At 46.9% G+C, this 24,252-nt stretch overlaps 1 protein-coding gene across 2 annotated transcripts in view; it reads right to left on the bottom strand.

The window, feature by feature from the left end:
- Positions 1-368: 368 nt before the first annotated feature.
- Positions 369-24,252, bottom strand: part of RCAN1 (regulator of calcineurin 1) — a 37,683-nt gene continuing 13,799 nt past the window's right edge. The window contains exons 1-4 of one of the 2 annotated variants that reach the window (XM_084226240.1): positions 9,845-9,997; positions 7,269-7,442; positions 5,501-5,660; positions 369-2,753 (exon numbers count right to left, since the gene is read on the bottom strand). In XM_084226240.1, coding sequence (XP_084082366.1) covers positions 2,590-2,753; positions 5,501-5,660; positions 7,269-7,442; positions 9,845-9,931 — 585 coding nt within the window. In that variant the 5' untranslated portion in view covers positions 9,932-9,997 and the 3' untranslated portion in view covers positions 369-2,589. Of the gene's footprint in view, positions 2,754-5,500; positions 5,661-7,268; positions 7,443-9,844; positions 9,998-24,252 lie in introns of those variants that run through there. The other variant, XM_084226239.1, reaches the window with a different exon arrangement.

The raw sequence follows: 24,252 nt of genomic DNA, 5'->3' as shown, positions 1-24,252 counted from the left end.
TCCAAGCCCCAACCAATCTGACCCTGGACACTTCCTGGGTGGGGAATCCAGAACCTCTCTGGAAAAAAACCCAAATCATTTATTTTTTAATAGAAATAATTCATGTATGATGAATGCACAGGGATTATTCTGGAGCAGGAGATGCTGACACCTTTATTAGGAACTTGAATAAGGTTTGGAACATCTCCCACAGGGTTTTATTCATGAGCAGATTCTCCCATGTGGAGGTCATGCAATTCTCTGGAAACTTTTTCAAGGCATCAATTTATGAGGGCCTTGCACAACATTCTGCCCCTTTGAAGCTGAAAATTCCCATTTTGCTGCTGAACTTTGAGTGGCTCTGTGCAGAAAACACCAGGACATTTACAAGAAGACAATAAAATATTTTAATTTCAATCTGCCCCGTGCTATACAAGTGTATAAAATACCAACTAAGCATCCATTAGAACATTACAAAAATAACCAGAAAAAGCAAGCAGCACACTGGAGTCATGAGGACAGGAGGTGGCAGATCCAACCAGGAACAAACTGAGAGCATTCCAAGATTTCCATGGTTCCCACATCAGGCAGGGGTCAGGTATTAAAATGACAAAAATCAGATTTATTGATGGTTTGAATTGAAAAGCAGCTCTGCTTTTGGAGGGAACACAGCAGCAGCCACCTGGGTTTCTAGTGCCAAAGTCATGCTTTGATTTTTCATGGAAAAAGGACAGGACAGGAATTGTTCCCCATGTTTTGAACTGAATGTGGTGAGACACAAAGTCCAGCAGTCGTCTGAGAAACATGGAAAAGTCTTGGAAAGGCTTCAAGGCAGTTGTGGCAAACCTTCAAAGTTTTTCTCCATTAATTCCTTTATTTTGGGTGTTGAATGCAGCACGTGGAGCCAGCTGAGGGTAACCCAAAATAATCTGATTTTCCTGGGTGTCAGCTCCAGCAGTCCATGGAATCAGCTCTTCCCAACAGCTGCCATGGAGCCAGGGCCACTCAGACACCAGAGCCAGGCTCTGTTCCAGTTCCCAGGGAATAACAATCCAAGCTACAGCAGGAAATTCAGTATATTCCTGCCTCTAGGCCCACATTTGTGTTCCAGTCAGGAATTCCAGGCCTTCCAGAACACCCTGCACCATGGCCTGGAATGGCTCCACTCTTTTTAAAACAAATATTATTTAAAAAACCAAGGTGTCAACCAGGAATTTCAGTCAACATTTGCTTCAATCTCTTCTCAGACCAACTGTGGCAAGAGCAAACCAGGAGAGAGCCACAGATTGGTTCCTAAAAACACAATGAGAGGCTCCAACATCCCTTTTCCAAGACCCCAAGTGGCATTTTCTAGGGATAGCAATTCCTGCCTCCTCCCAAAACATCCTGAACCCTGTTTCAAGGTGAGGATCTCCAGTTTAAAAAACAGTATTAAAATATTTCTGCCATCTTTCTTCTTTGAAATTTGCATTTAGGAGCCTTTAAACACTGCCATAAAAAAGCCCTAAAGCTTCTCCCACATATTCCCACTGCTCAGATCAGCAATCCTTGGCATTAAGCATTTCATCCCAGCTGAGTTTGGAAGCAAAGCTCAGAAAGTTTGGATTTTTTGATATCCAAAACCAGTAGAAAAAGATCCAAGTGTGCAGCTTGGAGTAGGAATGGACAAGGAAAAGGCACTCCAGCTCTCCTCACTGCTTCCTGGGTGGAATTTTCCAATCCCAATCAAATCTTTACTCACCAAAAATGCAGATTCAAGTTTCTCCATCTCTTTTTTTTCCCCACTGGAAAAATCCCCCTGCTCTGAATATGCACCATCAGCATTATTTGAGTCCTTTTTTCCCCCTTCGAGTCAAAGCTCCCAAACAAATCCTACTGAAGATATAAATTACCTGAACTTAAATAATTTAAAATCCATGTGTTCCAACAAGTCTCCTATTGCACATTTTTCCACTGCTTTGCCAGGTAAAACCCTCTGCAGGAATTCCAAAGGTTGAAATTTTAAAAGCACAACTTCCAGAGCACCAAAAGCAGGCGCTGGAGGAATTGGATCCTGCTGGAAAACGAGTGCCAATAAAACCAACTATAAATATACCATGTATGTACACATCCAGGAGGAATTCTGGGATGCTGAGATAATAAATACTTTGAAACAATTCCCAGATTTCCAGAAACTTGGGAGAAACTCTAGAAAAGAAAGCAAATTACTTGAGAGGACCAAGAAGAAACATGCACAAAACCTAGCGTAAGAAAAAGGGTTCAATTCCCCAAATTCCCATCACGTCTCCAACCCTGTTATCCCAAGGTTTCCCAAACACCCGTCAGGGGTGTCACAAGAAGGAATTTTCCCCCAGAACAAGCCCAGTTTGTCCTGTTATGTCCCCAAATGTCCCCTTCTCCCATCCTCCGTTCCCAGCGCGTGGGAATTCACTCAGCACACGGACCAACACTCCAAACTGAGCAGGGAATTCCTTTATCTGGAGCAAACCTGGAATTCTCCTCCTGCAGCTGCTGCTGTGCCACCGCAGCCCGGCACTGTTCCACTGCAAATCCTCGGAAAAATCCTTGGAACGGTGGATTTCCCCCGGAGGGAGCGGCAGCCCCGCCGGCTCAGCTCAGGGAGGCGGGGCTGTAGTCGGGCCGGCGCGTCTGGATGATTTTGGGTTTGGGTTTTTTGGGCTCCTCCTCGGCCTCGCCCTCCTGGTCGCTCTCGCACACGTGGACGACCACGCTGGGGGTGGTGGCTGTGGCAGCGTGCAGCTCGTACTTGTCCCCTGCGGGAGGGAGAACGGGAATTCCTCAGGAAAGGGCGCCCGGGGCTGCTCCGTGTGGGAATTCCTCAGGAAAGGGCGCCTGGGGCTGCTCCGTGTGGGAATTCCTCAAAGGGCACCTGGGGGTGCTCCGTGTGGGAATTCCTTAAAGGGCACCTGGGACTGCTCCATGTGGGAATTCCTCAAAGGACACTTGGGGCTGCTCCGTGTGGGAATTCCTCAGGAAAGGGCACCTGGGGCTGCTCCGTGTGGGAATTCCTCAAAGGGCACCTGGGGCTGCTCCATGTGGGAATTTCTAAGGGTACCTGGGGCTGCTCCATGTGGGAATTCCTCAAAGGGCACCTGGGGCTGCTCCATGTGGGAATTGCTGAGGAAAGGGCACCTGGGGCTGCTCCGTGTGGGAATTCCTCAAAGGGCACCTGGGGCTGCTCCCTGTGGGAATTCCTCAGGAAAGGGCACCTGGGGCTGCTCCGTGTGGGAATTCCTCAGGAAAGGGCACCTGGGGCTGCTCCGTGTGGGAATTCCTCAAAGGGCACCTGGGGCTGCTCCATGTGGGAATTCCTCAAAGGGCACCTGGGGCTGCTCCATGTGGGAATTGCTGAGGAAAGGGCACCTGGGGCTGCTCCATGGGGGAATTTCTAAGGGCACCTGGGGCTGCTCCATGTGGGGAATTTAGGCAGGGAATTCCTGAGGAAACTGGACATGGTGACTCTTTAATGGGGTTTTTGGTAGGAAATTCCTGAGGAAAATCACCTGGGGGCTTTTCCAGGGGGGATTTAGGAAGGGAATTCCTAAGGAAATGGGACATGGTGACTTTTTATTGGGGTTTTTGGTGGGGAATTCCTGAGGAAAGGTCACCTGGGAGCTTTTTAATGGGGTTTTTAGATGGGGAATTCCTGAGGAAAACTCACCTGGGGGCTTCTTCATGGGGGATTTAGGGGGGGAGCTCCTGAGGAAATGGGACATGGTGACTTCTCAATGGGGTTTTAGGTGGGGAATTGCTGAGGAAATGTCACCTGGGGGCTTTTTAATGGGGTTTTTAGGTGGGGTATTCCAGAGGAAAACTCACCTGGGGGCTTCTTCATGGGGGATTTAGGGGGGGAATTCCTGAGGAAATGGGACATGGTGACTTCTCAGTGGGGTTTTAGGTGGGGAATTCCTCAGGAAATGTCACCTGTGGGCTTTTCCAGGTGGGGAATTCCTGAGGAAATGGGACATGGTGACTCTTTAATGGGGTCTGAGGTGGGCAATTCCTGAGGAAAGGGCACCTGGGGGATTCTTCATGAGGGATTTAGGTGGGGAATTCTTGAGGAAATGGGAGATGGTGAATTTTTAAAGGGGTTTTTAGGTGGAAAGCTCCTTAGGAGATGTGATATGGTGATTTTTCAGGGAGGAAAATTCCTTAGGAAATGGGACATGGTGACTTTTCAATGGGGTTTTGTAGGAAATGCAATGTGGTGTATTTCTGATGGCGTTTTAAGGTGGGAAAATTCCATAGGAAATGTTCAGTAAGAGGGAAAAATAACCAATTTTTAATGCTTGGAAAGGCCTAAAATATTTGTTTTAAAGTTTCTTTTTTGTTTTCCAAAAATTTGGAAGGAAGACTCAGAGTAAAGGAACAGCAGCATGGGGCAGCTTTGGACTCCCACACAAACTGAGGCTGCTCTGTTATTTATTCATTTATTAATTTTTTTACTTATTTATTCCACATGTTCTATCACAACCAACCTCTGGTTCCAAAACCCATTGCAGGGAAATAAAATCTTTGATAAAAATATTTGATAATAAATTATTAAGATTATTTAATTAGGAGAATTCTTGATGGGAAGTTTTAAATCCCAACATGCAGGAGCTCAAAGTTGTGCCCTGCCTTTTTCTCCAGCCTTTACAATTCCCTAAATTTGGAGGAGAACAGGAATTTTAAAAATACTCCAGTAAAATGAATCTGGCACAGTTTTCATTCTCTTTAATCTTATTAATGAGAATAATTATTCTCATGTAATAAGAATAATTTAATTCTCTTTAATGCTATTAAATGTGACCATTTTTCTCTCCCCTATAATTAATAATACTGCCCCAAACAGGTTAAATCCGAACTGGATTGAAGGAAAGATTAATTTGCACCAATTTTCATGGATAAACTGTATAAAACATGGGAGAAAAGGGAAATCAAGGGATGAGATAATTAATTACTGGGGAAAGGAGGGGCAGGAATTTATCCCTCTTAAATTCCAAGGAATTTTAGATTCATACTGACAGTTCCTCCTATACACAGTAGCAGTTTCCTCCTCTGAGGCAAACAGAAATTAAAATACATGGAAAAAAAAACAGAAATAAGAATGAGTAGAAAATATAAATAGAAAGAAAATTAAAGAAAATAGAAATAGAATTAGAAAATTATAAAAAGATATAGAAATAAATAGAAATGGAAAGAAAATAAATATAGAAAGAAAATATAAATAGAAAGAAAAATAAACAGAAATAAAATATAAATAAAAATAAAATAAATACAGCATATAAATAGAACTAAAATAGAAATGGAAATAAAATTAAATAGAACTAAAGTATAAATAGAAAATAAAAATAGAACTAAAATATAAATAGAAAGAAAAATAAACAGAAAATAAAACTAGAACCAAAAATAAATAGAAAGAAAAATAAACAGAAATATATTTTTTTAAAGTTTTAGAAACCCAGGAAGCTTTGAGGTGTTTTCCTCCACCAAAATTCTGGTTTTTACACCTTCTTACCTGGTCCTAGCTTGGAAATTGCATATAAAAGGTCGTAGTTAATGACTGGAGTGGCATCCTCCACTTGTTTCCAGTCCACAGGAGGAGAGGCAGGAGGGGAGATCAGGAACTGCTTGTCTGGGTTTGGGGGGGCCAGGTGGGAGCTCCCGATGTGCAAAGTCTGCAAGAGAAACCAGAAAATCCCAAAGTGTCCCTGAATGCCTGAATTCCTGCATCCCTCCATTCCTGCATCCCTGAATCCCTGCATCCCTCCATTCCTGCATCTCTGAATCCCTGCATCCCTCCATTCCTGCATCCCTGAATCCCTGCATGCCTGCAACTCTGCACCCCTGAATTCCTGCACTCCTGCATCTCTGAATCCCTGCATCCCTCCTTTCCTGCACCCCTGAATTCTTCCATTCCTGAATCCCTGAATCCTTGCATCCCTCCATTCCTGCACCCCTGAATCCCTCAATTCCTGCATTCCTGCATCACTCCATTCCTGCATCCCTGCACTCCTGCATGCCTCCATTTCTGAATCCCTGCATCCCTGCACTCCTGCATCCCCCCATCCCTGCACTCCTGCATCCCCCCATTCCTGCACCCCTGAATCCCCCCATTCCTGCACCCCTGAATCCCCCCCATTCCTGCACCCCTCCATGCCTCAATTCCTGTATCCTTGCATCCCTGCACCCCTCCATGCCTGCATCCCTCCATGCCTCAATTCCTGTATCCCTGCATGCCTGCATCCCTCCATGCCTCAATTCCTGTATCCCTGCATCCCTGCATCCTTTCCTCCCTGCATCCCCACATCCCGGGGCTGCCGTGCCCTGCCCGGCACTCAGGGTGGCAGCACCAGCCAGGACACCTCTCCCAGGGAAATTGCACTGGGATGCTCTTCCCTAAAAACCAAACCGGGGCCTTCCACACCTCCAGCAGGACAGGGCCTCTAAAGCCTCATGACAAATGGTGCAGGGAGCCATCCCCAAAAGTGAGAGTGGAGGGAATTCCAGCAGGGATGAAAATAACCTGGATCATGGGAGGTGTCCAGCACCATTGCATTCATTTTCCCACTCAATTTTCAGAGGGAAAAGCAGCTGGAAAAGCAGCCTGATTGCCAGAGCCCGAGTTTGGGCAGAGCAGGGAGCTCCAGAGCTGCTCTGGGGGAGATCCCCAAGACTGGGATGGGCAGTTCCAGCCTGGAATGTGCAGATCCAACACAAAACGTGCAGCTCCAGAGCCTGGACTGGGCAGCTCCACACTCTGGATCCCCCAGGGACTCCCTGGGTGCTGGCAGAGCCCACCCAGCCTCCCCCAGCTCTTTAAATTCTTGGAATGTGCTCATTCCCGTCCGAGGTTATAAAAAAATGGGGAATACCAACAGCCTCCAAATCTCTGGATTTGGATCTCTGGAACAACACTGATTCTCTAATTAATCTGACAAAAAATGACCATGAAGGAATTCAGGGATGCTGAGATAATAAACACTTGGAAACAATTCCCAGATTTCCAGAAACTTGGGAGAAACTCTAGAAAAGAAAGGAAATTACTTGAGAGGACCAAGAAGAAACATGCACAAAACCTGGTGTAAGAAAAAAGGCCAAGTTTCCAAAGTTCCCATCATCTTTCCAACCCTTTTATCCCAAACCCAAAATTGAACCCCAAAACTGGGGTTTTCCAAACACCAGTTTGGAAAAATAAATCCTCCACATCAGCTGGAGGATTTCTGGGAGTCAGAACAAGGAGAGCTTTAATCCCCCCTAGGATAATCCCAAGCAGCTTTTTTTACCTGAGCAAAATAGAGTCTGAGTTCTTTTCCAAGGAATTCCGTCTTGTCCAGCTGGATCCTGGCATCTGCTGCAGACAAAGGGTTGCTGAAGTTTATTCTCACTCTTTTGAAGCTCTTAAAATACTGGAAGGTGAGGTCCCTGTCATAGGGGTGGAACAGGGATTCAAATTTGGCCTGGAGAGAAAGGAGCAGAGGAGAAAATCAGCATTAAACACGAATAAACTAATGTAAAATGAGAAGTTATTAACAAGGGCCAACTACCATTCTTGAATATTGATTATTGTAACAGCTTTGTTTCTTTTCCTTTTTCTTCCTTTTTCTACCTTATTTCTCTCTATCCTCAAAATAGATTATTATTATTATTAATAAGTGATATTATCACCTATGATATTATTATCAGAAATAAAGGTTGGACAAGACACTCTGATTTAGCTACAGAAGATATTGAAATGTTTCTTAGAAAATTAATACCCAAAAACCTTGGAAAAAAACTCTGCCAAACCTTTGCCCAAATGTGCAAATTTCAATGGAACCACCACAATTTTTAATAGAGAAACATGAAAAAATCCTGATTTTCAAGTTAAATGTGATTTTCTTCAGTGACTCAGCACAAAGAATGAAGTCCATGAACATCTCCTGCTTTCCTGCTATTTTTAATTTAATTTATGGAAAGTGCTTGCACTGTCCCTGCAGGATTCCAGACCAAGAGAGACACAAGAGGAGGCTCTGGAGCTGCCAGGCCCTTCCAAGTCTTTTATTCCAATGGATTCAAATTGGGGGAATTTCCAGGTATTTTCTCTCCCTAAAAGCTTCCCAGAAACTCAGGATAAAGCCACAATAAACATTATTCCATTGAGGGCTTTTTACTACAAGATTTTGAACTAGTAGGGGGAAAAAAAAGCAGAGCTATTATATAAGAAGGCAGAAATTAATTCAGAATTTCATTTTCCTCCCTGGGAAGCTCCACTTCACACACTCACCACAGCTGGGTATAAAATCATTCTGTTTCAAAGAGATTTTAAAATCAGAGCTGTTCTGCTTCTCCAACTTCTTCAGAACGAGCTCTGAAACAGCAGCAGGACCCTCCCCACACAGAGCTGGTGTTTGGGAGCCCCAAAGCTGAGATGGAACCATGGAAAATACACCCCAAAACTGCATTTCCAAGTTCCCATTCTGCATTTAAAGACAGAGAGATCTGGGTTTGGGGGCTTTTTTTGCAGCTTTTTTTTTTTTTTTTAAGATTTACTTATTTATTCATTTATTTATGTGATTATAGAGGTCAGAAATGCCACTTTATCACTATGACACTTAAAAGAAAAAGTTATTTTTGTCCTTAAGGTATCTTAGCAGTAACAGCTCACTGTATCAGGACTGATAAGTATTTTATATTCTTTTATATTTACATTATTTTTTTATTTTATATTGCCAACCAGCTAAATACAGACCCAAGAGGATTTCTTATAGTTTTAAGAGGAAAAAAATCCCATGAGAAGTATCAAATGGATTACAAATTCATCAGTAAAGGAACAGCAGCATGGAGCAGCTCTGAACTCCCACACAAACTGAGGCCGCTCTGTAATTTGTTCATTTATTTACTTATTTATTCCAAGTGCTCCATCACAAACAACCTCTGGTTCCAAAACCCATTGCAGGTAAAATAAAATCTTTGATAAAAACATTTCATAATAAATTATTATTTAATTAGGAGGATTCTTGATGGGAAGTTTTAAATCCCAACATGCAGGAGCTCCAAGTTGTGCCCTGCCCTTTTCTCCAAAATCTCAATTACAGAATCCCAGAATCACAAGGGTGGAAGAGACCTTCAAGATCATTGAGTCCAACCCAGTCCCAACACCTCAAGTAAACCCTGGCACATCCAGGCTTTGTTAAACACACCCAGGGATGGGGACTCCACCACCTCCCCGGGCAGCCCTTCCAGTACTAATTAAATATTTGCTGAAAATACAGAATACACCACACAGTCCAAGAAGTCTGGAGGGAAACTTGAGACAATTTTCCCAACCACAGAGGGCTAAAACTGAATAATTCCCAGAGTTGGAATCATTCCCATCAGACCAGCCTGCTGCAGACTCCCAAGCTCCAAGGCTTTTATGGCAAACTGTCACTGTCACATTTTCTGAAAAATCCCTTTGCCAGGATTTCTTCTCCTGGGAAGCTGAGAAGCCTCAGAGAAAAAGAAAAACAGTATTATCTCCTTCGCTTCTCCTATGTTCTGCTGCTTTGGAATGAGGTTGGAGATTGTTTATCCAACATGAGAATTGTTTTCACTTAATAACCAATCACCATCTGGCTGTGTCGGGACTCTGAGGAGTCAGCCACGAGTTTTTAATTAGTATCTTATTAAGCATTCTATCTGTATCCTTTTTTTATTCTTTAGTATAGTATTCTTTACAATAATAAATAGAATGTAATATAATATCATATATATAATGTAATATAATATAATAATAAAGTAGCCTTCTAAGACCATGGAGTCAAATTGCAATTTCCTTCCAAGTGCAAGCAGCACCTCCAGAGTGGAGCTACCAGAAATAACCCCAAAAAGCAAAACCTACCCGTGTTTCTGGCCGGGTGAAGAGCTCCCCATCGGCCAGGCAGGCGATGAGCGAGCCGAAGCTGTAGTGGAAGTTACGGAAATGCATTTTGGGGCCGGGCCCCGGCGATCCCGCAGCGATCGCGGCTGCTCGGGAGCCGCGGCCGCCGCTCGCAGCGTTTATAAGGCAGAGCCAGCCCAGCCCCCGGTGACAAAAAGCTCTCCGAGCATCCCGTGGGTGACAGCGAATTCCTGAGCACAGTCCCGCATGCTTGGGAACAAAATGTAAGCGGCACTGGAAAGAGGTGACGTCAGTAATTAGTCAGCTTCCCTCCGCTAATTACCGGGAGCATGGAAAATGCAGCCGAGCCGAGCGGGGCAGCTGCCGGCCAGGCTCTTGCAGCATAGTTTCCACTGGCAGTAATTCCATGCAGCTCCCACTCCGAGCTGCCACGCATGGAAAATGTTCCTGCCCTGGCACAACGCTCCAGGAATGGGCTGGGGAGAAGGCAGCAGGGAAAATGTCTGATTCTCATCCTCCGGGGATGGGACACAAATCCCTCAGCTCAGTTCTTGTTCCACCCAACAGCCACAGGTGGAAATGTTCTGGGAATAGGCTGGGGAGAAGGCAGCAGGGAAAATGACTGATTCTCATCCTCCGGGGATGGGACACAAATCCCTCAGCTCAGTTCTTGTTCCACCCAACAGCCACAGGTGGAAATGCTCTGGGAATGGGCTGGGGAGAAGGCAGCAGGGAAAATGTCCAATTCCTGATGCTCTGGGGATGGAACACAAATCCCTCAGCTTGGTTCTTGTTCCACCCAACAGCCACAGGCGGAAACACTCTGGGAACGAGCTGGGGAGAAGGCAGCAGGAAAAATGTCTGATTCTGATGCTCTGGGGATGGGACACAAACCCCTCAGCTCAGTTCTTGTTCCACTCAACAGCCACAGGTGGAAACATTACCCTGTGTTAAAACAGAATGATCTAAAAGCACTTAAGTTTTTGTGTTATAATTTTGGAGCTGCAGTGCATGGGAGAGTTCCAAATAGCTTGTGAAAGCTTCAGTTTAAACTTCATTAATTACATGAAATGGTGATGAGCTTTTTTTAGTGGTTCTTGCTTTAAAAAAAAAAAACAACAAACACACAAACCAAAAAAAAAAAAACAAACCTCCCAGCCCCCTCAAAAAAAAAAATCCACAAATAAAGACCACAAAAAGTTATGTTCTGTGCTGCTTTTTGGGAAATGCTTTGAGATTCAGGTGTCCCAGATAATGTCAGGAATTCAGGTTCCAGGCATGGGCTGGGGAGAAGGCAGCAGGAAAAATGCCCAATTCCTGATGCTCTGGGGGTGGGACACAAATCCCTCAGTTCTTGTTCCACCCAACAGCCACAGGTGGAAATGTGGAGATAGATTTGGGGAAATGATTTTCCTGCCATCACAAGGAGGATTCGTTTGGAAGCTTCTTCAAAGCAGCTCTGTGCATTAATTACAGTTCTCACCTCATTAAAACCTTTCCCAGCCCCGTGGAGCAGGGAGGGTTTGTCAGGGCTTGCTTTGTGCCTCTTTTTCCTACCAGGAGCCTGCCCAGCAATCTGCCGGCAGGGTTCTAGCAGAACCTGAGACACAGCAGGGAGCAGCTGTGCAACCTGAATTCCTGACATTTTCTGGGACACCTGAATCCCAAAGGGTTTTGGGATCTTTTCCCAAAACACAGGGTTTTGTCGTCTTTTCTTGGTGATTTTTTTTTGGAGGGGGTGGGAGATTTTTTTGTGTGCTTGCTTTAAAAAAAAAAACAAACCAAAAACCACTAAAAAAAAGCTCATCACCGTTTCAAGTAATTAATGAAGTTTAAACTGGAGCTTTCACAAGCTATTTGGAACTCTCCCATGCACTGCAGCTCCAAAATTATAACAGAGTCAAAAATCTTACGTGCCTTTAGTTCATTCTGTTTTAACAGAGGGCTATGACAGAAGCACCAAGTTTTAGGGAATACCTGCAAACAACGCACAGTGCTAAGTTTAAAACCTGATTTCATCTCTATTTAACTACCCAAAACTTTGCACATGAAGACTCTTCTCCATTTTTAGGGGGTTTACTTGCTAAATCCCCATCTAATGTCAAACTCTCTGCTGTTCTTAGGTTACCTCAGTGTAAAAGTTACCACAGCATGAAAAGAATATTTAATACAAATTTTTAGAACCTTTTATTGGAAGGCATCACTTAAAAATCCCAGGATCACTGGAAAAGCACTTCAAGACTACCAAGTGCCACCTGTGACTGAATCATCACCCACCTTGTCCCAGCCCTGAGTGCCACATCCAGACATTCCTTGGACACCTGCAGGGAGGGGCACTCCAAACCCTCCTGGGAAGCCCCTGCCAAGGCCTGAGCACCTTTTCTGGGAAGAATGGGATGAATTCCATCAGTGAGGAAGGGATGAGAGATCTGCACTGGGCACACACAGAAATTCAGGATTCACAGAGCCCAGAAAACCACAGTGAGCACATCCTAAACCCTGTCCCTGCCCTGGAATTTCTGTCAGGTACCCTCAGTTCTGGGATGGGGAAGGAGCAGGTGTGACTCCATAAAGCAGAGGTCAGGATGCTCAGCTGGAAAGAATGGCCATGACTCACCTGAGCACAAAGGCAAACAGGCTGCCCACATGCCAGGGAACTGCAGCTCCTGATAAGAAAGCAGAGCAGGTTCCTGCTCCAAGCTGGCACAGCCCTGGGTCACTGCAGAACCTCTGGGGACATTTCTGTCCCTGGAGCTCATGAGGAGTAAAACAGTAAAAATCTCTCTGACTGCCATCCTCAAAGCCACCTGCACAGTGCTGAGAGCCAGGGGAAATGGCTGCAGCAGCCACCCCTCAATTAGAACTTTGTCAACTAATCCAGGACTAGAGCCTGCTAGGAACAAACCAAGTAGGTCTGAGAAATGCAACACCTCACAAAAGAATTTTTTCACAATATGCTCCATATTTAAAAGAAATATTTAAGTCCTACTGATGCCCACAATGTTTTCAGCTTGGCTTTTTAAAACCCCAAAGAATCACTTGTAGTATGTTCCCCTTTGTCACCATCATCATGGTTTTCTGACATGGTTGTGTACCAAATCATGGAATCACAAAAAGGTTTGGGCTGGAAGGACATTAAAGCCCACCCAGTGCCACCCCTGCCATGGCAGGGACACCTCCCACTGCCCCAGGCTGCTCCAACCCCAGTGTCCAGCCTGGCCTTGGGCACTGCCAGGGATCCAGGGATGGAATTCCATCCCAGCCCTGCCCACCCTGCCAGGGAACAATTCCTCATTCCCAAGATCCCACCCAGCCCTGCCCTCCTGCAGCTCAGGCCAGGACTCTCAGTGTATTAAATAAAACTCTTTGAGTTATTAACACCAAACTCAAAAGAAAAAGCCCCAATTCCCACTGCCCCTGGTGCAGGTAATGAAGAGCTGTTTGAGGAGAGCCCTGAGATGATGTGGAAACCACGAGGCAAAGCTCCAAAAGCCCCACTGCTCAACCTGAGTGTTGCAATGTTCCCTCCTGGAAGGTCTGGTACCCACAGCAAACAACCCTGGCTGGGACAGGAACATTGCATTGCAACACCTCAGGAGTCCTGGATTTGATGTTCTGATATTGTCAGAGAGCAGCTTTTCTGCTCCCTTATGTCCCTTCAGAGAGTTTGCTGCTTCCTGTCCTGTCTTTGAGACTCCCTGATGAGCTACAGACAGAACAAGGGCAAAATCACCAGCCCTGGAGGAGCTGGAGCTGCTGCAGAGAGCCCAGAGGAGGCTCCAGGACGAGCAGAGGGCTGGAGCAGCTCTGCTGGCAGGAAAGGCTGGCACAGCTGGCATTGCTCACCTGCACAGGAGAAGCTTTGGGCTGAGCTCAGGGTGGCCTTACAGGGCCTGGAGGAGCCCCAGGAAACCTGGAGAGAGACAATTTCCAGGGGATGCAGGGACAGCACACAGGGAATGGCTGCCAGTGCCAGAGGGCAGGGCTGGGTGGGACACTGGGAATGAGGAATTGTTCAGGGCAGGGTGGGCAGGGCTGGGATGGAATTCCATCCCTGGATCCCTGGATCCAAGGCCAGGCTGGACACTGGGGCTGGAGCAGCCTGGGGCAGTGGGAGGTGTCCCTGCCATGGCAGGGGTGGCTCTGGATGGGCTCTGAGGTCCTTCCCACCCAGACCATTCCATGGTTCCAAGGTGCTGCTGCACTCTGGGAATGAAAGCAAAGGGCTCAGAGCAGTGGGACAGGACAGCAGGGTCAGCTCCACCTCCTCAGCTTTCACCTTTCCCTTGGAAGCTGCAGATTCCAGGGCTCACATTCTGGGAGTTGAGCTCTAAAACTGCAGACAAGGCGCTCAATCCAAACCTAAAGTGCTCCCAAACACCAAGACCACCTGAGAGATTCTCCAGCACTGCCCAAGGACAGAAATGTGACAGAGACCTTTTCTGGAACATTTTTGGGGGCTGGAAGGACAATCAGAGAGTCCAATAAATGTATGAAGTACTGGGAACACAGAATGACTGAATGCCATAATTAGCTCCCCAATTTCACCTCCATGCAGTAGAACAGGAAAGGCACAGAAGAGAAGGAAGTGAGGCCACAGAAGCAGGAATCAGGCAAGTCACCAAAAGTGCCAATAACTCCAACATCAAAATGAAATGCCAGAGAAGGGAAATGAATGTGAACTTAAATATGCTGGGAATTCTCGAAGTTGATAAAATTACCTCCAAGAGTCATAAACCAGAACAATCCAGTCCATTCTCTCTCCTCCCTGGCAGGTTTTACAGCTGCCCTTGGAGATGCTCTTTGTGTAATCCCTGCACTCCCACTCCAGACCTGCTGCTCTTTTCCTATCAACACATTGCTTCTATTCCTGTCTCCATGTTAATTATCCTGCCTCAGCCCTTCCTCAGGACAGGGATAAACATCTTCAAGTTATCTGCAATGAAAATCATACTGGTTTCATTTTCCTGGCACAGCCTTACTCTCATTTTACTAGCTAAAAATGAATCCACATTCCCAACCACTCCCCTGCTCCCACAAAAAAAAAAAATCCCCAAAACAAAAAAAGCAAAACAAAACAAAAATCATAAATTCCCAGACTAGTTTGGGTTGGGAGAGACCTCAGAGCCCACCCAGTGCCTCCCCTACCATGGCAGGGACACCTCCCACTGCCCCAGGCTGCTCCAGCCCCAGTGTCCAGCCTGGCCTTGGGCACTGCCAGGGATCCAGGGGCAGCCCCAGCTGCTCTGGGCACCCTGTGCCAGGGCCTCACTGTCCCCTGAGTAAAGAGTTTCTCCCTAAAATTTCTTTAACATTAATGCTGGGTGATAATTCTGCCTCCCTTCTCCTCCCCGTGTTTGTGACCTGGGAGTGCTTGGCATTGGAAAAATGTATAGGGCTAAGTCAGAGGCATGAGTGGGTGTGGAGCTATGCCAGGCATGGCCGTGCCAGGCTCCCGGGGCTCAGGCTGCTGGAGGAATCTGGGCAGAAAACTGTTCTGAAGTAGGACTGCTCTGTTTTACTTCATGAGAAATCCTGTCAGACTTGCAGAAAGAAATCCTGCCCAGGTTTCCTTTCAGACACCTTTTCCAGAGCAGCTGGGCTGCCCCTGCATCCCTGGCAGTGCCCAAGGCCAGGCTGGACACTGGGGCTGGAGCAGCCTGGGACAGTGGGAGGTGTCCCTGCCCAGGCAGGAGGGTAACACTAAATCATCTTTAAGGTCCCTTCCAACCCAAACCATTCTGTAATTCTGTGACAACTTCTGCTTTGTGGTTATAAAAAGCTGTGGTTTAAAGTTACATATCCCATGTTATATTTTCTGCATTCTTCAGAAAGATGTAAGTGAAACAAATCCATTCCTCCAGCAGGGAAATCATCTGCACAAACCAATTTGTTAATAAGCTCAGAAGTCTGTGGGATCACAGAATGAACTGCACAAGAAGCATGTGCAGACTTATTTACAGTAAAGGAGTCAGAGCACAACAACACAAGGCCCCAAAGTGGTTTTCCCAATGACAGTGTGCCCTGGCTGGAGCCAAGGAATGCCCACAGCCCGTGGAAAAGGGGCAGCAGCAGCTCCTGTGCCCACCTGTGCCCCAGCAAACACAAGGGCCCAGTGCTGCACAGCCCTGCAGGAGTTTCACCCCCACTGCCCAGGCAGGCAGAGCCCAATGTCTGGGCAGGTTTGAGCAACTGGAAGGATCTGATTCCATGGAATGGGGCACAAAGGCCTGGTGTGCTGGGACTGCTGGGGTTCATTCCTTGAGCTTCACTGCAGCATCAGCCTCCTTACATGGTTGAGACAACTGAAGATGGCAAAGCTCCTGTACAGCCAGCAGCAGGCAAAGATTTCTCTGGTACAGAGCACGTTAAAAACTTTCTAGCCAATAGCACATTGCTAAAGCTCCCAGACAATTGTTCTAGCCAGTCACTAAAAGCACACAAACACCTGCTGCACACAGTGCCTGCTTGTCTGCTTTCCATGAACAATACACAATACTCCATTATTAACTTTAAAACCTTCTACCACCTTGCTAAGCATATTTTTCTCCAGTCTTAAGGTCTATCTTAGCCAAGCCTAAAACTCAAGCTCTTGTTTCATGTCCTTGCTTGCTGTACTGTTGTAACTTTTCTGCTTTCAGACTTTGCAGCTGCAGCTAGCTCTAAGTTTTCTGCTCTGTTTCTGTGTTGCTTTCACAGCTTCCTCCAAGTCCTCTTTCCTTTACTGTGTTCCCCACAACCTGCCTGGGCTCCACCCAACTATGCTGAGGGCTCGTCTCAAAGGAGGAGTCCGTGGTTCTAAAACTCCAGCACTGGGCAATTCTGAGATCTTTTCAGAAATACTGCTAGAAATATCTATCAGAGCATTAATTCAGCACACTTAGCACTGGCTAATGGCACCAGAGATATTTACTGTGAAGGATAAACTCAGCTGACAAGAAGAGTTGAAAAGCACATGTCTGGGGGGCAGCGTCACCCCTGCTTTAGACTTCCAGCTATTCCAGGAAAATCTTCTCCTGTTCCAAACAGAAGCAGAGGAATGAGTGCCCATTTTCTATGATGTCAGGCAAACCCACAGGAAAGCCAGTGGAAAGTTATGAGGATTCTGCACCTTAAGACACAAGACTCAAATACAAACTTATGACTCAAACACTTTTCTAGACCTGGAGTTACAGCGGGACAAATGTCAATGAGTTTGTAAAAAAACTCTGCCTATTTCTACTGTCTTTATTTCTGTTTAAACTCATTAACTGCTTTACTCTCATTCCAAAATTATCTACAGGTAATGTATTTATAGTAGAAAAAGCACATTATGAAACACCTTTTGCAGTAATTGGGTTGGGAGATTAGAAAAGGGAAGGAGAAAGTTCTTGCAAAGTCAATCCAAGAAACATTTCCTTCACCACAGAGAGAGAATTTGGGTCCAGATCATCAAAACAGCCTTCAAGAAGATGCTTTTTAAAAATCTATGCAAATTCCTGAGCAGGCCTGTCCAGCAATAATATAATTAATCCATTATATGTTGGGGTGAGAGAAAATAAACAGCCAAAGACAACAGGAAAAGCCAAAGATGACAAGAAACCACAACAAAAGTAATCAAGAACATTCCCATGGCCAGCTGCACTTGCAGTGCTGATTTTTATTTCTATTTCTGACAGAAAGGAGGAAAGAAGGAGACAGGGACAGGAGTCCAGGGCCCAGCTCACCATGGAACCTGTGCTTGCCACCCCAGGAAAAGCTAACTCTGGAAAGGGAAGGGCAGGAAATCCTCCAACAACTCCTCTGCAGCTTGCTGAAGGCTTCTCTAAATATAGCTGTCTATATAAATCCTTCCTCAGAGTGGAGGTGAAAAAAGGGGGAAGAGGTGGAAATTCTCCAAAGATCACCTCTATTTGTCAGGAACTATAAGAGGACAAGGACTTTGAAAACAAAATGGGTTAACAGGGCATTTTTCATACTGGAGAAAAACTATTTACAGCAGAATTGAAGGAAGTGATTTGTTAAAAATGCTCCTGCAGGCCCCAAGACAAAAAGAGGTTTCTCCCAAGCACTGGGTAACAATGAAATAAAGGAAGCATGAGAGACTCCTACCACAGCAACCAAGAAAAATCAGCTCCACTCTGACCTTTTCAAGGTTATTTCTTTGAATTAATAGCTCAAAGGGGAGAAAACCCATCTAGACAGTAATTAACAGATCTGTGGAGCTGCAAGATGAAATAATTCAAGACAGAAAGAAGGGACATGTTCAAACACATCACTACTGAAGCAAAAAGGGGCTCTGGATCATTACTTCTCGAGTGAGGGGGCACCTTCTGCATGAAGAGCTGGCTGTTTTGTGAAGAGGGAGCAGCTGTAAAGTTATTTATAAGTGAGACTGAGCAGAGGGAGAGGTGCAGAGCAGGGCACAAGCTCCCAGTGGGATTCCTGCATTCCTGCATGCTCTGCCAGCGAGCACCACTGGAGCCCTGCACAGCACCAGGGCTGGGGACACGCAGGGCTGGGCTGGGACACAGGGCCATGTCTGGGGACTGAGCAGGGACCACATTTCAGAGGAATGAATTTAACCCAGATCTGCTGAAATGCTGACAGTGCCACAAGGAGAACAACCCTGAGCAGCCAAACATGGAGGGATGGGGAATGGAAGCTCCCACACAAACACAGCCAGATGTGACAGCTCCTGAGAGAGGATGGGGGGTGAAAGGGACAGGAGCAAAGCTCAGGGAATCCCAGAGTCCCCAAATCCCCGGGGGTGGCAATGCCCTGCCAGCCCAGGCAGTGCCAGCTGTGCCCCACGGCCACCTTGTCCCCAGCCCAGAGCACTCAGTGCCACCTCCAGGGCACACCTGCAGGGATGGGCACTGCAGAGCTCCCTGGGCAGCCCCTGCCAAGGCCTGAGCCCCCTTTCCATGGGCAAATTCCTGCTGCTGTCCCAGCTGAGCCTGCCCTGGCCCAGCCTGAGGCCGTTCCCTCTGCTCCTGTCCCTGTTCCCTGGCAGCAGAGCCCGACCCCCCCGGCTGTCCCCTCCTGGCAGGGACTTGTGCAGAGCCACAAGGGCCCCCTAAAAACCTTCCCTAATTCTCTCCCATGGGAAGAAGGGAAAGTTCCCCACAAATGATCCAGCAGTGCCACAATCCAGCTCAGCTGACAGGGCTTTACTCAAACCCCATCCAATCGAAGCCAGGGCGGTGAGAGCTCCCCCAGATCCAGATGCTCCCACAGAAGTGAAGCACATCCCTCCCCAATTCCTGCCTTCCAGCAGCAGCCACAACATAAACCAGTCACAGAACACTGACCCCAAACATGGCTCATTATTAAAACAGCCCAGTGCCAAGCAGCTGAGATCAGTTTTGCTCTCATGTGTAAGAGCAGTGATGAACAGACAACAGGAGAGGAGCTTTCAGAAGTTCAGTTCTGTGCTGGTTGTGTAAGGCTGGGATCCAGATTCAGATTCCAGAATCTGAAGGAGCCACAAGAACCATGGAGAGAGACAGTTCCCAAGGGCTGGAGGGACAGGAGCCAGGGAATGGCTGCCAGTGCCAGAGGGCAGAGCTGGGTGGGATCTTGGCAATGAGGAATTGTTCCCTGGCAGGGTGGGCAGGCCCTGGCACAGGGTGCCCAGAGCAGCTGGGGCTGCCCCTGGATCCCTGGCAGTGCCCAAGGCCAGGCTGGACACTGGGGCTGGAGCAGCCTGGGGCAGTGGGAGGTGTCCCTGCCATGGCAGGGCTGGCACTGGGTGGGCTTTGAGGCCCAACTCAAACTATTCCGTAATTCCAACAGGCATAACACAGTGTCTTCAAAATATTTATCTGTGGAAAAGGTTTTACAGAAACTTCTGTAAGCCACAGAGAAGTCTGATAAGAGGATCCATGTCTATCCCTGAAAGAATTTCCTACCAAGGTCATTGACACAGAAACCAAGAAAGGAAGAAGGATAAATAAGAGAAACCTGCAACTGCCTGTTCCAATGAGCACTTGCTTTTCTTTCCTGACCAATGAGTAAAGTGTGAACTCATGAGTTTTGTTAGAGTGTACAAAAGGCATGCATGCTAGAATAAAACCAGGTTTGAAGCCTTCTGAAAATGGAGTGTTGCTTTCTATTGTCTCCATCACAACTACAACATATATCCACTTCTTAATGTTAGAGTAAGAGCCTGATGTCAGCATCTCAGCCTTTTAAATATTCCTTGAGGAAAAAGAAAAATAGCTCTTTGGCCTGCTGGCTTGATGACACACACACTGATCATCACAGCAGCACCAAAGGCAGGTGGAAATTTTGGTTCAATATGAATCCATCTCCACTGAAACTCCTCTGAGAAGACCAAAGAAGTCAAGATATTTTTACCTCACTTTGTACATTCAGGATAATGAAGGACATAAAGATAAAAGGTCAGTACAGAGGAAAAAAAAGCAAAAGGAACGAATCTGTGTCAGCCTGTCTGTATTCCCTACTCAACATCTCAATCAAGAGTCAATCACTGCCTATTAAAGGTTCAGGTAAAGCAATTACAGAAGCCCAATTACTTTTTCTTTGAGCAACCAAGGTTTTGCTTCCAAATCAGTTCTGAAAGTCAAAGGGGCTGGAGCGTGCCCAGGACAGGGAATGGGGCTGGGAAGGGGCTGGAGAATTCCTGAGGGAGCTGGGAAGGGGCTGGAGAATTCCTGAGGGAGCTGGGAAGGGGCTGGAGAATTCCTGAGGGAGCTGGGAAGGGGCTGGAGAATTCCTGAGGGAGCTGGGAAGGGGCTGGAGCATTCCTGAGGGAGCTGGGAAGGGGCTGAGCCTGGAGCAAAGGAGGCTCAGGGGGCCCTTGTGGCTCTGCACAAGTCCCTGCCAGGAGGGGACAGCCGGGGGGGTCGGGCTCTGCTCCCAGGGAACAGGGACAGGAGCAGAGGGAACGGCCTCAGGCTGGGCCAGGGCAGGCTCAGCTGGGACAGCAGCAGGAATTTGCCCATGGAAAGGGGGCTCAGGCCTTGGAACTGCCCAGGGAGCTCTGCAGTGCCCATCCCTGCAGGTGTGCCCTGGAGGTGGCACTGAGTGCTCTGGGCTGGGGACAAGGTGGCCGTGGGGCACAGCTGGCACTGCCTGGGCTGGCAGGGCTGTGCCAGCCCCAGGGATTTGGGGACTCTGGGATTCCCTGAGCTTTGCTCCTGTCCCTTTCAGCCCCATCCTCCCTCAGGAGCTGTCACAGCTGGAGGGTTTGGACTCTGCTCCTAGGAACAGGGACAGGAGGAGAGGGCCAGGGGAGTTTTCCCTTCTGAGTTTCACCTGCACTTCCCCACTGGAAGGCCTCCAAATTCTGCAGGCTGGAGTTTCTCCAGCAGAGCTGCTCATTCCTCAAGGCCCATGGAAATAAAACAGGCAGCACTGCCCTGAACCCTGTATTTACTCCCCCCAGAACAGCCAAATGCCACCTTTATCCAGAGGAGTGTCTTGCTGGTCCCTGCTCCCAGAGGCTGCTCTTCAGATGTTCAGACAGCTTTTGGAAATTTGGTGTGGCTTAGAGCCAGGATAACCCCCAGGTGTGATTCCATGGGCTGCTCCCCCTCCCAGTTGGGCTCCAGCTGACCCAAGCCCCCCCAGAGCTGTCACTGCTCCCTGATGACATCTGCTGAAGGAACAAGCCTGGTCACTGTGCAGCAAACAAAGCTGGGCAGAATGGTTTGAACAGGCAGCTTTTTCTCAGGGCATCTCCAAAACCTGTGAAACAATTTTGTTTACCATTTAATCCCAGACTGGGCTGGGTCAGAAGGGACCCCAAAGCTCTTCCAGTGCCCCCCTGCCATGGCAGGGACACCTCCCACTGTGCCAGGCTGCTCCAGCCCCAGTGTCCAGCCTGGCCTTGGGCACTGCCAGGGATCCAGGGGCAGCCCCAGCTGCTCTGGGCACCCTCCCCACCCTCCCAAGGAAGGATTTTTTCCTAATTCCTTTCTAAACTTTCCCTCCATCATTTTGAAGCCATCACCTCCTGTCTTGCCACCACAAACTGCTGTAAAACCCTCTTGAAATTTCCAATCTTATTTCTTCCTCCTTCACTTTAAATTCTCACCTTTTTTTTCCAGGTGAGAATTCCTGGCTTAATCCAGAATACTATTCCAGGGCTGTGAATTGCCAGCCCAGGCCTGCTCCCATTTCACTTCCTAATTTTCTGGATCTCAATTCAACAGCTGTTCTTGAGATAGAAGAAATAAAATCCTCCAGAAGGCTTTCTGCATCTATTGCTGTTATTTCAAAGGGAGAATAAAGAAGAATCCTGGACTATCATTGATGCAGTTCCCAACCTGGGCATCCCTGGCAGCGCTGGCCAAAGGCTCCTGGAGCTGTGGCAGCCTCAGGGCTGTGCCCATTCCCTGGGCAGAATTCCTCCCCCAATGAATTCCCACTGCAATCACAAGCACTGCTCTGCAGGGCCACGCCTGGGGCTGTGTGTCCTTCCAGCACAAAGCTGCAGTGCTGAGGGAGCCCCGTGGAAGTGGGGCTGGGCAGCACCTCTGCATGCCAGGGAGGCTCCTGGGAAACCAATTCCTGAATTCCCACACAAACTGCAGCCACTCCACAATGACTGCACTGAAGGATTAAAAAAAGATTCAAATAAACCCCTGATGATTCTTTAATGCAAATTCCAACTGCAGTGCCAAGAAGGAGCTGTTTTTCCTGAAGACTTACAGGATACATTTGAATAGCTTCAAATGTATGAGCTGGTGTCATTTTTGCATTAGGAGATCCAAATATATTCAAATAAAATATCCAGAGTTGTGCTCTGTCACACAAGGGCCATTTACAGATTCCATGGGCCACAGTTTTCCAGCCAGCCATCTGAAAAATAAATACCTGCAGTGTGCTTCTTCCATCCTTGGAAAAAATCTATGATTTACACTTCCATTTCCAAGCATTAAACACTGAATTCCTGTTCACTGAGTGGGAACACAAAAGTGGGCACTTGGAAATTCCACTACAGAGTAGCTGAGTAACCACCAGCCTCATTTAGAAAACCTTTGAATGTGGGAAATATATTCCAAAATGTAAAGGCTTTTTCCAACATGTTTCCACTCCTGCTGGGAACACACTCAAATGATCCAGAGTAAATTAATGATGACTTTGCCCTCATTTTGGGTACTCAAAAGGAAATAAACATTTTCAGACAGTATTTCATGGCAATTATTTTTCTATTCATCTAAAAATAAAATCACTCAATTTGGTAAAACATTCCAACACCTGTGCCATCCAGGATTTCCAACCAAACCTGCTGAGGGAAGAACAAAACCCTCTAAGGAAAATCCAGAAATCTCTCTGCTTTGTTCAAAAATTGGTATTTTGGAATAAAGGGATGTGAGCTGAGGAATTATGATGCTCATTTATCCCTAATTCACTGAAAGGGAAGGAAAATGTCCCTTGAAGGGCTTTCTCCAAGTCATCTTGGGAGACATTTCCCCAAATCATCAGAGAGTAGCCAAATATTGAAATGTCTGGAGCCTCTCAGAAAATCTCCACCAGGAAAAAGGGTTAAAGGACAAGGGAGAAATGAAAAGTGTATTTGGCAGAGGATGCAGGCTTGGGGTCTTAAGAATCAAAGGCCAAAAGTGACAGGAAGAATTGCAAATGGCTCTCTGAGGCATTGCAAAGTGGACACAAATTGTGGAGAAATAAAAATTCCAGTGGATGGAGGGGTGCAGTGAGAGGGTCAAGCTTGGTTCTGTGAGATCCAGAATGGCTGAACTTTTAAAATGTCTTCAGGTGGATTGAACTGGAACTGAGGCATCATCCACTTTCCCAGGAAATTCAAGGTGTTTAAGCATCATTCCTTTACTTTGCCCTCTCCCAGAGCAGCCCAGGAGCTGAGCAGGGCAGTTCAGAACAGCTGAACACAAAGGCAGCAGCTTTCATTTATTAATAACAAAAATTCAACCTCTTCCCCCTGGCCTGGCTGGTTTAATCCAGAATACCTCCATGCATGAGCTGTTCCCACAGGAAAAGAAACCACCACCACCAAACCCAACACACAACACACCAAAAAACCCAAACACAACCCAACTTCCTCTGCAGCTCCCTGAAAATCCTGCATGCATCACCTTTGGCAGAGGCAGCTCTTGGCAAAGAAGTGGGAGCTGCAGAAAATAGGACTTGTCAGGCATTCAATATTCAGCTTCACATCTCTGACAGGATAAAGCAGCTCTTTCCAAAGTATCTCTTTCCAGAGCCCAGGAGCTGCCCCAGACACTTGGATCCACAGCCCACTCCCAAAAATTCCCCCAGGATTTACTCCAAGAATGATGAAAGCTGCACTCCCTCACCCTCCTCACATTTTTGGTGGCATTTCTGGTTTCTTTTAGCCCTGTAAGAGCAGAATAATGAACACAGATCATGTTAAAACCATGGAGGTTCCCACACTGCCAGGCATTTGCAGGGGCAAAGCA

This window comes from Fringilla coelebs (genome assembly GCF_963513975.1).
Source record: "Fringilla coelebs genome assembly, chromosome: 2".
NCBI classification, from domain to species: domain Eukaryota; kingdom Metazoa; phylum Chordata; class Aves; order Passeriformes; family Fringillidae; genus Fringilla; species Fringilla coelebs.
Note: the sequence above shows the minus strand (reverse complement) of the source record. Positions and strands in the feature narration are given on the sequence as shown.